The sequence below is a fragment of the Ischnura elegans genome, chromosome 8 (genome assembly GCF_921293095.1).
Source record: "Ischnura elegans chromosome 8, ioIscEleg1.1, whole genome shotgun sequence".
Lineage (NCBI taxonomy): Eukaryota > Metazoa > Arthropoda > Insecta > Odonata > Coenagrionidae > Ischnura > Ischnura elegans.
The window spans coordinates 12,076,888-12,089,217 of NC_060253.1; the positions used below are offsets into that span (position 1 = coordinate 12,076,888).

Consider the following 12,330-nt stretch of genomic DNA (forward strand, 5'->3'; position numbering starts at 1 on the left):
CCGGGCCAATGACTTTGAAATAGGGAGGTTTCTTTAAAATTTCTCTGTAAGGGGGTTCATAGCATAGAGGTTTTACTATGGTTCTCTATACATGAACATAAGCACAATTATATATAAATACCTGAATATCAGTTTCCAGGGCTATTTTTACACGGCGATATTTCTCAGCATATGCAATCTGATTGTCATAAACTTTTTTCTGTTGCTGGGACACACGCTCAAAGTGTTCTTTCAGTTGCTCATTGGCACTTTCCTCGCGATTCACGTAAAGTTCCATCCAGCGTTGGTTGCATTCTTGTGTTAGATCCTCTAGTTCCTTATTGATGGCCATCTTTGAAATTTAATAAATTTTACATCAAAATTATTGAAATGAATGCCACATTAATTTTAAGTTGGGAATGTCAAATCCCATTTTTAAAGCAAACATTTTCAATGAAAAATTCCATGGTTACCAAATTTAACCCTGACTAAAAGATTTTATCATTTAAGTAGGCATTGCTTATATGTAGATACAAACGTGCAACCTTATGCAACCAGGCAGTATTTGTTCAAGACACAATCATTTCTTTCTGGTCAAGTCAGAATAAGAAATTTTAAGGTAAATCTAACACTGGTTAATTACTTTTGGCCTAAAATCATAGATATGTCTTTCAAACACTTTGACACCATGCTCTGAAAATGCAACTGAAAATCAAGAAGGGCTGAAAAATTCAAAGGCTAATTGGTAGCAGACAACATTTTTTCTCAGAAGCTGAATATTTTGTCAAACATGACAATCTCACCAGCTTAAAATTAAAAATTCAGAATATAAGTTACCTCCAGAAGGCTTAACTCTGCCTTATAAGCCCTTCTCATAGTCTCCACCTGCATGTCAATTCGTGAAGCACATAATGAGATATCTTCTACTTGCTTCTGGAGATCGTTGGTGTAACAGAGGTCAGCCATAGATAGTTCTGCACTGAGTGTTTCAATGAGTGAATTCTTTTCTTTCACCAAATTTCCACATTTTTCTACCAGAAAAAAAGAACAAAACCAATGACAGTCATTAACAGTTCTTTAGAACCTAGCTAAACGAATAAAATTAACATTTGAAGGTTAGACAGCATCAAAAATTCTGAAATATATGAACAGCAAATTCTCAGATTTACAGACTTCAGATTTTCAAATTTTACATGCAAGCTCACAAAATTAATACTGAACAGAGTAAGTATTTTCCAACTTACCACTTGGTATTCTCCTCCCATCGATAACCAGTGCTATGTATAATGTATGTGTTGTGTCCGTATTTTTTCTACTGCTTTATTGCTTGATTACAGCAGTTAATGATACAGATAACAAATATTGGTGGCAACAATAGTTTATACTTAACTCTTTGAGTGCCACTAACTTAGTAATGCTCTGTCTCAGCATTTGCACTGCTATTGTGGATTTCTGCTAGATGTAAACATTATTAACCATCAAACGCCATTTCAAGTACACGTACCGTATAAGCGTGTGTAAGAGGCGCACCCCTATTTTGAGCATCAAAGCTATAAAGAAAAAATTTTGCTGCATTTTTTTATCCTGTCGTGCGGTGTTGCACACGTATGCCTGGAATTTCGACAGTTATCGAAATTTCCCCTTTCAATACTAATTGAAAGAGGAAATTTTGATAACTGCGGCGGTAATAGCGGCATAAGAGGGAGTAAAAAGAGTTCCGATCCTCTCTTCGCACACGCCGTTGCTCTACAATGCTAGTCCTACTCATGAACAATTTTGTTAAAAAGCTCTCACAGGAGTATTGCAATAGAATTGCAGCTGCGAAAAATTTTAAGGCAAAACATGACAGGCACATAGCATGAACCTTCCCAAGTGATAAAACAACAATCGGGGGAATCTCAGTACTGTAGGATAATACCCACGTCATAGATATTACGTAACCACACTTGGCCCTCCATCAGCCAATGCCTCTGCCATTTTTTTTCCATTCCAAGACCCCACAGACTATAAATCTCTTGCCTCAAAGGAAAATATCAAGTTACACGGGAACAATGGAAATGTGTTTCATCCCTACCCCTTCTCACCAACTGACCTTTTTCGGTCTACCAGGTTCAATTCTCCCAGTTTCTGGAGGCCAAATTCTAGGTGAGTCACCTACTGAGCTCAAAGATATCTCAATATCTTTCAGCAATTGTATGACATGCACGAGATTCTAAAAATAAATGAGACCTAACGCGACGTATATCTGACAGCATTTAAGTTTTTTAAGCTCTAATTGATTGACACAAAGATTTATCGTTAAAACAAGGCTACTAATATTCAACATAGTCCAACCAGCACAATTTTGGGAGAAACAAGCGTAGCATAAGCGCATTCAAACAAGACGAGACGAACTGGAAACTTCAGGCAACACAAACTGCGAGTATCACATTGCTTCACCTTCGCCCCTTCACTTTGAAGGCAACGACGTCACATGCAAGATCGGACGTGTTCTTCCCTTGCTCCTCCGCTCATAGCTTCGTAGCTTGAAATACAGAGGGGAAGGAGCGCGCTCCCTCTCCTCGACCACTCCTTAGACGCTCTTCAATTATAAGCATTTCCGATTTCTGCTGTCCACCATTTAGTCCAACAATGAACACATTCGTTCGAATTTTATCGAACCTGCTGTTTAAATAATTCGAACTCGTTCGAATTTTTTAAACAGCAGGTTTTGACACCAATATAATTTTCAGTCGCAAAAATCCTCATAGTAGCGTCTGAAGATGATTTTTGAAAAATCAGGTCCTTAACGTAATGGAAATTGCTCGGCAAGACAGGTGTTGACTATTGACCAGGTATTGTCCTTCACAACTGTGCTTTTCTCTACATTTGATAAGCGAGTATTATATGCAGTATAAATGCCGCAGTATGCCCACTTGTAGCAGTAAATTTAGAGCGTCCTCCATAGCGAAAAACCCCGTACAATCTTTTCCATGTTCACCTCTGGGGTACCAACGTGACGGCACGATGCTTACAAGAAAAGCAAACAGGAACATTTTAAAAATACGTCACTAAGGGAGAAACATCCCTCCCTGGCGCTTGTTTTTGACCCAGGGTTTCAGATGACTGACTCACGCTGAAAACCAAGGCCACTCAGTTCCCCTTGGACTTGCGACCGGTGAAGGGGAGGGGGGGAAGATAAGAAGTTTGTGTAAGAGGCGCACCCCCATTTTCGGCTGCAATTTCTGCGAAAAAAGGTGCGCCTCTAACACGCGCTTATACAGTATTTATGAGAGTAGTGTGCTGCTATGCCTAAAACAACAGCTTTGCCTGCACAGTGATTGGTTGTGAGATCGATCAACAAGGACAAAAATAGACTATTTTGTGATATGTTCCTTTCCAGTACGCATATTTTTAATACAATTGAGGTAATCGTGTAAAGCATGAACAATGTTGTGTTATTCAACAGAGGCATGCCCACCCCATCCTTGGCTTCATCCCACTTCTTGTTTTCACCAGGTAGCTTGATCTACCCCCACTCCTACTGTCATGTACTAGTGGACAACAAAAGGCGTTTTGCAATATTCACGCACTTCTAGCCCAGAATCTTTCCTCCTTCTTCAATTATTTTCAGTCCATCTTTTGAGGTTCTCACTTGTTTCTTCAGAAGGACCATTGTCCGCAGATGAAAAAATAAATAAACTAGGGATGGGTCGAATAGTAGATTTCTCGAATTCGAATATCTATTCTTTGCTCGAATATTTGAATACCTCGAATTTCGAATACCTCGAATACTAAATGATGAATGTGAGAATGTTTGACTAGGTCGCCTATGCAGCAGGAAACCCAAGATTTTGGCGAGTAATTGTGATTGCCTTTAAAGGATTCAAACAGGAATTTAGCTGATTAATGGAATATTTTAATTTCATGGAAACAATAGGGTAGTTTCCTTCATTAAAGAAAACGAAAGGCATTAATTGTGATTCTTTACCTACCATTGGTGTATTCATAATATACAAATTATTTGGTTCAAGAAATACCGGTTTAGACTTATGGCAATGGTCAATTTTATCCTCATTTGAAAAAGGTCAGATTGGCGCCCATGCGATGCCACTCCACGTGACGTCACAGGAACCTAGTTTCTACACGAGAGGATAGGAGTTTTACATCGTCTGAGGTTACCAATGCATGAATGAGGCACAGAGCTCAGGGAAACATGTCTTAATAATCACTTATTAAAACTGGCTAAGGTCGGAAAGTTGTCTTCGTTTGATAAGGTATTAATAATCCTTATTTAAGCTAAGCGCTACCAGCTAGCATGGGCCAGTAGCGCCGACTCCATGGGGCCTGAGGGGGCCCAAGCCCCCCCAAAAATTCGTTACAGATGTGAGGAAAATATGTGGCAGGCTTGTCGATTTTCCCCGAAGTGTCAAGATATCGAGATTCGAGTGAACAGGGTTCTAATGTTGATCATATGACTCTTCAAAAATGCTTAAAAAACTTTAAACTCACTACTTATAAAATTTACCGAGGCAGGATCCCCCCCCAATATTTTTCGTAAGTCGGCACCCCTATATATTCGGCTACCTGCTAGCTTCCTGCGTCGTATTAGCTCTCAGAGCCTCGCCCCAAGGTCACCTCACTCGCGGCAGCGAGAGGCAGAATGAAGTCACGCGGAGTTTTTCCCGGCATTCATACTTACCCGTCGCGTTTTCGCGCGCTTGAAAATTTTCACTTTTAATTTAATCGTGAAAAATAGATATCGTCTTATAAAAATCTAAAAGCGTTAAATAAGTACTCCAGGAGTATTAATATTTCGATTCAGGCAATAAAAAAATAATAGGGAAGCACCCTATTTGAGCATAACACCAAAATGCTAAGCCTCCGTCGTATTTCTTCGTCTTTCCAGCATATTTTCCTGCGTAAAATGCTTAAATAAAGTCAGAAATATGTCATGTTTGGTCTTATTCTTTCTTATTCTATCTTCTTGCGCATATTACTAATATTTCAAACCAATAAAAGTGTAACATCAATAGCCGAAAGTCATTGTTAGACAACTTTTGGGCTAGTAGATGACTCATGCAGCAGTTGACCTCCAGAAATGGGGAACTTCGAAGCAGGTAAGCAGAAAAAGGCCAGTGGGTGAGTATAGGGGGGGGGGGGCGTGAGACACGTTTTTATTGTTCTCGTGTAACTTGATATTTTTTTCGAAGCTAAGGTCTTCGTAATATGATCCCTGTGCGAGCTGGGATCTATTGTTTGATTTCGGAGAAGAGGAAATCGTCAGAGTGGTTGAGGCGAATGCTGAATGGAGGGGGATAGCAGATCGAGGGAAATGCGTCAATGTCACTATCCCACGGCACTGAGTTCCTCCCTATGGTAGTTTCATCTCTCGGGGAAGATTCAAAATAAGTGCTTGTCGTTATTAGCCAAGAAGGACACATGGTAAACACCTCGTCTTATTTTTATCAAAAGATGGACGCGGGAAAATGGTCTGTGGGGGAGAAAGAGTGAAGGGTGAAACGCGATTTTATTATTTTCAGGTAACTTGATATTTTTTCGAAGCTAAGGTCTTCGTAACATGATCCCTGCACGAGCTGGGACCTTTTGTTTGATTTGGGAGAAGAGGAAATCGTCAGATGGGGTGGGGTGAATGCTGAATGGAGAGGATAGCGGATCGTGGGAAATACGCAAATGTTGCTATCCCACGGCACTGAGGTACTCCTGATGGGGGACACCTGGGACTTTCGGATTTTTTTCACCCGATCAATTTCAGTTCCCCACGCCGAACTCTTTTCACTGCTTTAACCCTCGAATTTTATGTTGTTCGTCAGCTTGCCTAAAACGGTGCTGCATGCACTAAACAACTAGAGTTCTCTTCATTTTTTCGAGTCAACTACCAACGACGTGCGAGCGACAGTGTATGACGCGAAATTCAAAGTATTCAAGGTATTCGAGACCGTACCTTTGGCATAACTATTCGAGATCTCGAATATCGAATACTTTCTATTATTCGAGGTATTCGAGTATTCGCGGATACTATTCGCACATCTCTAAAATAAACTAATATATTGAAACCTGACTTCATTAAACCCACACAGAAAGCACTTGCTGGTTTGAAGTCGACCCATCCTGAAAAGTATGGAACCACTCGTACAAAGTGAAGTTCAGAACTGATGCTATCGCATATGGCGTACAATGAAAACTGCAGAGGGTGCAACATGACCATATATGACTGTGGCAAACTTACCCACTCATTTCTAAGTAGCATAGCACCGGATAAGTAGATGAATTTGAATTGTTAGTGGGGGGAAACTAAATATCCTGAGAAGATATCCCATCCTCAGTAACTCTGACGAGTGAGACTTGCCAATTGGAACCTGATATCCTGTTTTTAGAAAAAATTCCCCATCAACTGCCGAGAAGCTCAGCTTTGAGGATATCAAGTTTTGCCAGAAAGCTAAGGACCGTATTCTTAGTCGACCCTACATATCCGTCCCTACATATCAAAAGGCCCCTACATGCGTTTCTCAGTCGACCGTACATAAGTGGTGGGGGGTGATTCCATCTTCAAGTTCTCCGAGATGACGTAGATGATGGCACAGTGCCAATTTTCCACTCTGGTGGCATAATGGGAACTAACTATGAAACTAAGAAAAGACGTCCGATAATTTTTGGGCATATCGTTAGGGTAACGGCTCAAGGTAAATAAACAATCGGCGTCGTCCGCCAGGTCATGTCAGTACCTTAATTATCGCTACAAATACTCTCATATAGAGCCAAAAGTAGAACCTTAGTGTCTTTGAATTACTTCAAAAGTGGTCTGTACAAGATAGTAATAAGTACAGAGCAAATATGATAATTGACGTGAGAACTTACATTGTATCATCAAGGTTCGTTATTCGCTTTCAACTTCTGTAGTTAAGTTTATTATGTGGCAAATAGTGGCAAGAAAATATGTTTTCTATGAGTAGAAGTAAAATAAAGATCCTGGCGCATCACGTGACCAGTGACGTCATCCGACCCCACCCCCTACCATTCCCCATCCGTCGAGTGCACATGTAAGTGCGGCAACAAGGTCAATTCCGCGTAGCAACTGCGGGGAAAGGCGTCTCGCTGTATAAGTCCCCAGTCCCTCCCCCATTAGATGCATGTGCCGAGGTCACCTCCGCCCTTCGAGCGACATTACGTCATTCAAAAACGTGATCTGCAATATCCAGCCGGCATTGCAGAACCCTGTAGGTTTTCTGCAAAAAGCCACACGTGCTGTGGTCACCTCCACCCTTTGCTTTGCATTACACCATTCATTTCCTAGAGATGCACTATCCTCCCGACATTGCATCACCCAACACGTGTGGTTGCAACGTGACCTGGCTTCCGCAAAGATTAAGACGCAATCCCATCCCTCTTTTTCGTGGATATATGTGTAAGCCCGACCGAAGCGGAGCGGACTCATTCTCTTGCTTCAAGGAGCCAGCACAGCAATCTTCACGAAAAGGAGTCAGTAAAATTAGGAGGACGGCCCTAAGAGCTAGCACATCAATCTTCACCTACAGAAGTCAGCAAAAATTTGGAGGACCACCCTCAGAGCCAGCATAGCTATCGTCAACATAAGAAGTCAACAGAAATTGGGAGGACCACCTCAGAGAGTGAATTGGTGAGTACCAACCTGAGTCCATATTCTTTTGGTTATATTTTTTGTAAGTCCATGGAAATGTAAGGTCATTAAAACCGATAACATTAATCTGAGAGCTTCAAAACACCTTACAAGGGAAATTCTGTCAACTAGCATTAATCCCTGATATTTTTCTCGAAAAAACCCTTTTCAGGGTATTTAAGGGTATTCAGGGTAAGGGAAAATCAATTTTGTCCTGTAACCCCCCAATGTATCCCTTAAGGGATCGATCAGGGCGGGGGGTACTCACTACTCTACGTCGGTTGGCCCTACAGGGTCAACTAAGAATATGGGCCTAAGTCTCCATTGTATTTTTTCACTTATTTCCTAGCTTAAAATGTTAGAAATAAGTTGTGTTTAGTCTCATTCTTTTTTTAATTGTGCGCCGATTACTAATATGTACAGTGGAACCCCGATATATCGTTCCCGCATTAATCGTTTTCCCGCATTCATCGTTCACCACTCCTGGTCCCAAATTAAGTTCCATAAAGACAATGTAATTTTTTCCCGCATCTATCGTTCCCCGAAGTATCGTTTTCCCGCATTGATCGTTTGAAGATCGCGGTCCCGTCGTATAATTTTCCCGCATTCATCGTTTGACAAAAATAAGACGAAGTGTTTACAACGTGTTGTTTATGGCTAATAACGAGAGACACAAAGTTTGAATCTTCCCCAGGAGATTGAAATACGATAGGGAGAAGCTGAGTGCCGTGGGATAGTCACATTATCGCATTTCCCAAGATCCGGTATCCCCCTTCATTCAGCACTCGCCTCTCCCAGTCTGAAGCGTTCCTCTTCTCCGAAATAAAAAAAAGGTTCCAGCTAGAGCAGGGATCGTATTACGAAGACCTTAGCTTCGAAAGAAAATATCAAGTTACTCGAGAACAAAAGAAACCTCTTTCACGCTTCCCCCTTTCTCGACCGCTGACTTTTTCTTTAGCTGACTCGCTTCAAAGATCCCCACCTCTGGAGGTCAACTGCTGCATGAATCACCGATTAGCCCAAAAGGTGTGTAAAAATGAATTTCGGCAATTGGTATTATACTTTTATTAGATAGAGTTATTAGTGATGAGCACGTAATTCAAAAAAGGATGATACCAAACACGATGTATTTCTAACGCTATTTAACCATTTTAAGCAAGGAAATAGTTGGAATAATAAGATGGTGATTTCTGGCGAATATCGATATCCTCGCAGCTGATAGTGAGCTTCACGGCAGTTGATGCAGATTTTTTTCGAAAACAGGGCGTCTGGTTACAATTTACGAGTTATGCTACAAGTCTCACCTGTCTGAGGTACTAACGAAGCGATGTCTTCTCAGGATATTTTGTTTCTCCCTACTAGCAATCTGAATTCATCTGCTCATCTAGAGCTACGCTACTTATTGTTACAAATGAGTGGGTAAGCTGCCTTCTCCATAGAATAAAAAAATTTGCGCAGTCTTATGGTCATGCTTCACCCTCTGCAGTAAGCTCTGCTTACGACGTACGCGATAGCATTAGTGCCGAACTTCACCTCGTACGAGTGGTTCCGTACTTTCCAGGGTGGGTTGACTTAAAGCCGGCGAGTGTTTTCCGTGTGGGTTCAATGGAGTCCGGTTTCATTTTTATTAGTTTTATTCGTATTCGTCTTCGGACCATGGCCCTTCCGAAGACACAAGTGAGAACTTTAAAAAATAGACTGAAAATAATGGAAGACAAAGAAAAGAATCCGGGCTAGAAATGCGTGAATATTACAGCACGCCACGGTATGTCCGCTAGTACATGACGGCAGGGGTCGGGGTAGAGCGAGATCCCTGGTGAAAAGCAAGAAGAGGGATGAAGCTGAGGATTAGGTGGGCGTGCCGCTGACGATTAACGCCACATTGTCTCAATCGTATTAAAAATTTAATTGCAAGAAAGGAACATTTCAAATACAGTAAAACCTCTATTTAGTGAACCTCTTTACATCAGAAACCTCCATACCTCAAACCACCCCTACGGTCCCTTCAGATTTACATGTAAATTTATAGGTAAACCTCTATTTAGTGAACCTCTTTATCTCGTAAAACCTCCACTTATCATACCAAGGAGATGCCCCCGAGACGGCCAAACTACCTCCGCAAATCGTACCAAGACAACTAGAGACCATTAATGCAGCTGTGATTACGTACATGGAATGACATTTTCAGGGATAAATGTTTCACCCTCATTTTATTTCTTATACACCTTCAATCTGCTGTAATTTTCACGTTAACCATTAGTTATGGTCATTTTGTTCTACATGAGAGCATACCTTTCAGTTAATAAGAAAAAAGGTGTCCAACGGCTTCCGGGTGCAGCTGCGTGTTGCGCTTTGTCGTGCAAGCTTTCGCGACCGTTGCAGGACGCATCATCAGGCGATGAATGAAATTACGGATATTGGTGGTCAATTAATATACTCGTCCCACCTCCCCCATCCACCGGAGTAGTGGGGGAGGAGGGCGGAGCTGACGTCAGCAGAACTCTCACCCCTGTCCTTGAGTGGCGAGCGGACTCTTCTTATCTAGCGAATAACCTTGTTGGTAACTTATTCGCCGTCTCCTCTTTCGGAAAATCGTTTTCCACGTCTGACTGAGTTTAACGCCGTCCACTCTGTTGAAATTTTGGGGGCATTTTTCAATTTCAATAGCCTCCCGAATTAGTCTTCGATGATAGAATTTTTCTTGGGCTAACACCTGCGTCTCGTCAATTAAAATTCGATGTCCATCTTCCGAGTAAGCATGTTCCGCTATCGCCGACTATGTTCCGCTATCGTGGCACGGACAAGTCGGCGATAGCGGAACATGCTTACTCGGAAGATGGACATCGAATTTTAATTGACGAGACACAGGTGTTAGCCCAAGAAAAATTCTATCATCGAAGACTAATTCGGGAGGCTATTGAAATTGAAAAATGACCCCAAAATTTCAACAGAGTGGACTGCGTTAAACTCAGTCAGACGTGGAAAACGATTTTCCGAAAGAGGAGACGGCGAATAAGTTACCAACAAGGTTATTCGCTAGATAAGAAGAGTCCGCTCGCCACTCAAGGACAGGGGTGAGAGTTCTGCTGACGTCAGCTCCGCCCTCCTCCCCCACTACTCCGGTGGATGGGGGAGGTTGGACGAGTATATTAATTGACCACCAATTTCCGTAATTTCATTCATCGCCTGATGATGCGTCCTGCAACGGTCGCGAAAGCTTGCACGACAAAGCGCAACACGCAGCTGCACCCGGAAGCCGTTAGTGACGATGCCTCTCGCTGCGAAAACCTACGTTCAAAAGGTGTCCAACTATCCTAATCATTTTAAGTGACTGTTGAATTAAGAGATATCACATCGTTTTCTCTCAAATCATGTTTATTTAAACATATAATGGTTTAAAAGACAGTAGTGCCTTTCATTTCCGAAGGATATGAAAAATTGGTGCCTATCACTGAAACCTCTCTATAGTGAACCTCCATACATCAAATTGCACAAATTTTGGTCCCCTCCACTAAGATGTACAGAGGTTTTACTGTAATAAACTATTTTTGGCCTTCTTGATACATCCTAAAACCAATCACTGCGACGGCGAAATCAGTTGTTTGAGGCATAACACGCACATTTCTTTCGTAAATACATGTACTTGAAATGGCATTTGATGGATAAGAATTTTTACATCGGACAGAAATGCATTATAGCAGTGAAAATTCCGAATGGAGTAAAACATTTTTTTAGCAAGGCGGCGTGTTCATTCAGGATATTTGAAAGAGATATAATCCGAATCAACAATATGACCTTAGTGTTTCGATACAGGAATAATATTCCTGTAATAAGCTAATATCTTTTTTGAATCCATTAATGAATGTCATAATTCGCAAAAATCCAGCGTTTCCTGGGACATAGGCAACCCGGACAAACTTTCCCGCATTGATCGTTTTCCCGCATTCATCGTTTTTTTTCATCCATCCCCTTGAAAAACGATAAATCGAGGTTCCACTGTATTTCATTTAATAAAAGTATAATACCAATTGCCGTAAGTCCTTATTAGACACCTTTTGGGCTAATAGGCGACTCATGCAGCAGCTGACCTCCAGAGATGGGGAACTTTGAAGCAAGTAGGCCAAAGAAGGTCAGTGGGCGAGAAAGGGGAGGCATGAAACATGTTTCTTTTGTTCTTGTGTAACTTGATATTGTCTTTTGAAGCTAATGATTTATGGTCTTCATAATACGATCCCTGCATTAGTGGGGCCTTTTGTTTACTTTAAGAGAAGAGGACTGTCAGAGGGGGGAGTGCTGAGTGGAGGGGGATAGTAGATTTGGGGAAATATGCAAATTTTTGTGTGTTACTATCCTATGGCAATGAGCTTCTCCGTACGGTAGTTCCATCTCTTGGGGAAGATTCAAACAATGTACCTGTCATTATTAGCCCTGAACGACACATCGTGTATATTTTGTCTCATTGTCATCAAACGATGGATGCAGGAAAACTATACATTGAGACCGTGATCTTCAAACGATCCATGCAGGAAAATTATACTTTGGGGAACCGTTGGAATGTATGCAATGCTATCTGTTTGTTTGGACGTTTCCGATATAAATAAAAAGGTTTGATACGTGTGTATGGGGAAGTCTGGGTAATGTTGTCTGACTGGAATGCACGGCTTTCTTATTTCGCTGAACCTTTGTACTTCTAAAATATCAGGAACGATAGATGG

General features: G+C 41.5%; 1 protein-coding gene across 1 annotated transcript in view; it reads right to left on the bottom strand.

Moving 5' to 3' along the window:
• LOC124163477 (dynein regulatory complex protein 1) overlaps positions 1 to 12,330 on the bottom strand; it is a 114,983-nt gene that overhangs the window by 89,472 nt on the left and 13,181 nt on the right. The window contains exons 4-5 of the mRNA XM_046540411.1: positions 817 to 1,010; positions 122 to 331 (exon numbers count right to left, since the gene is read on the bottom strand). Of these exons, the coding sequence (XP_046396367.1) occupies positions 122 to 331; positions 817 to 1,010 (404 nt within the window). The remainder of the gene's footprint in view (positions 1 to 121; positions 332 to 816; positions 1,011 to 12,330) is intronic.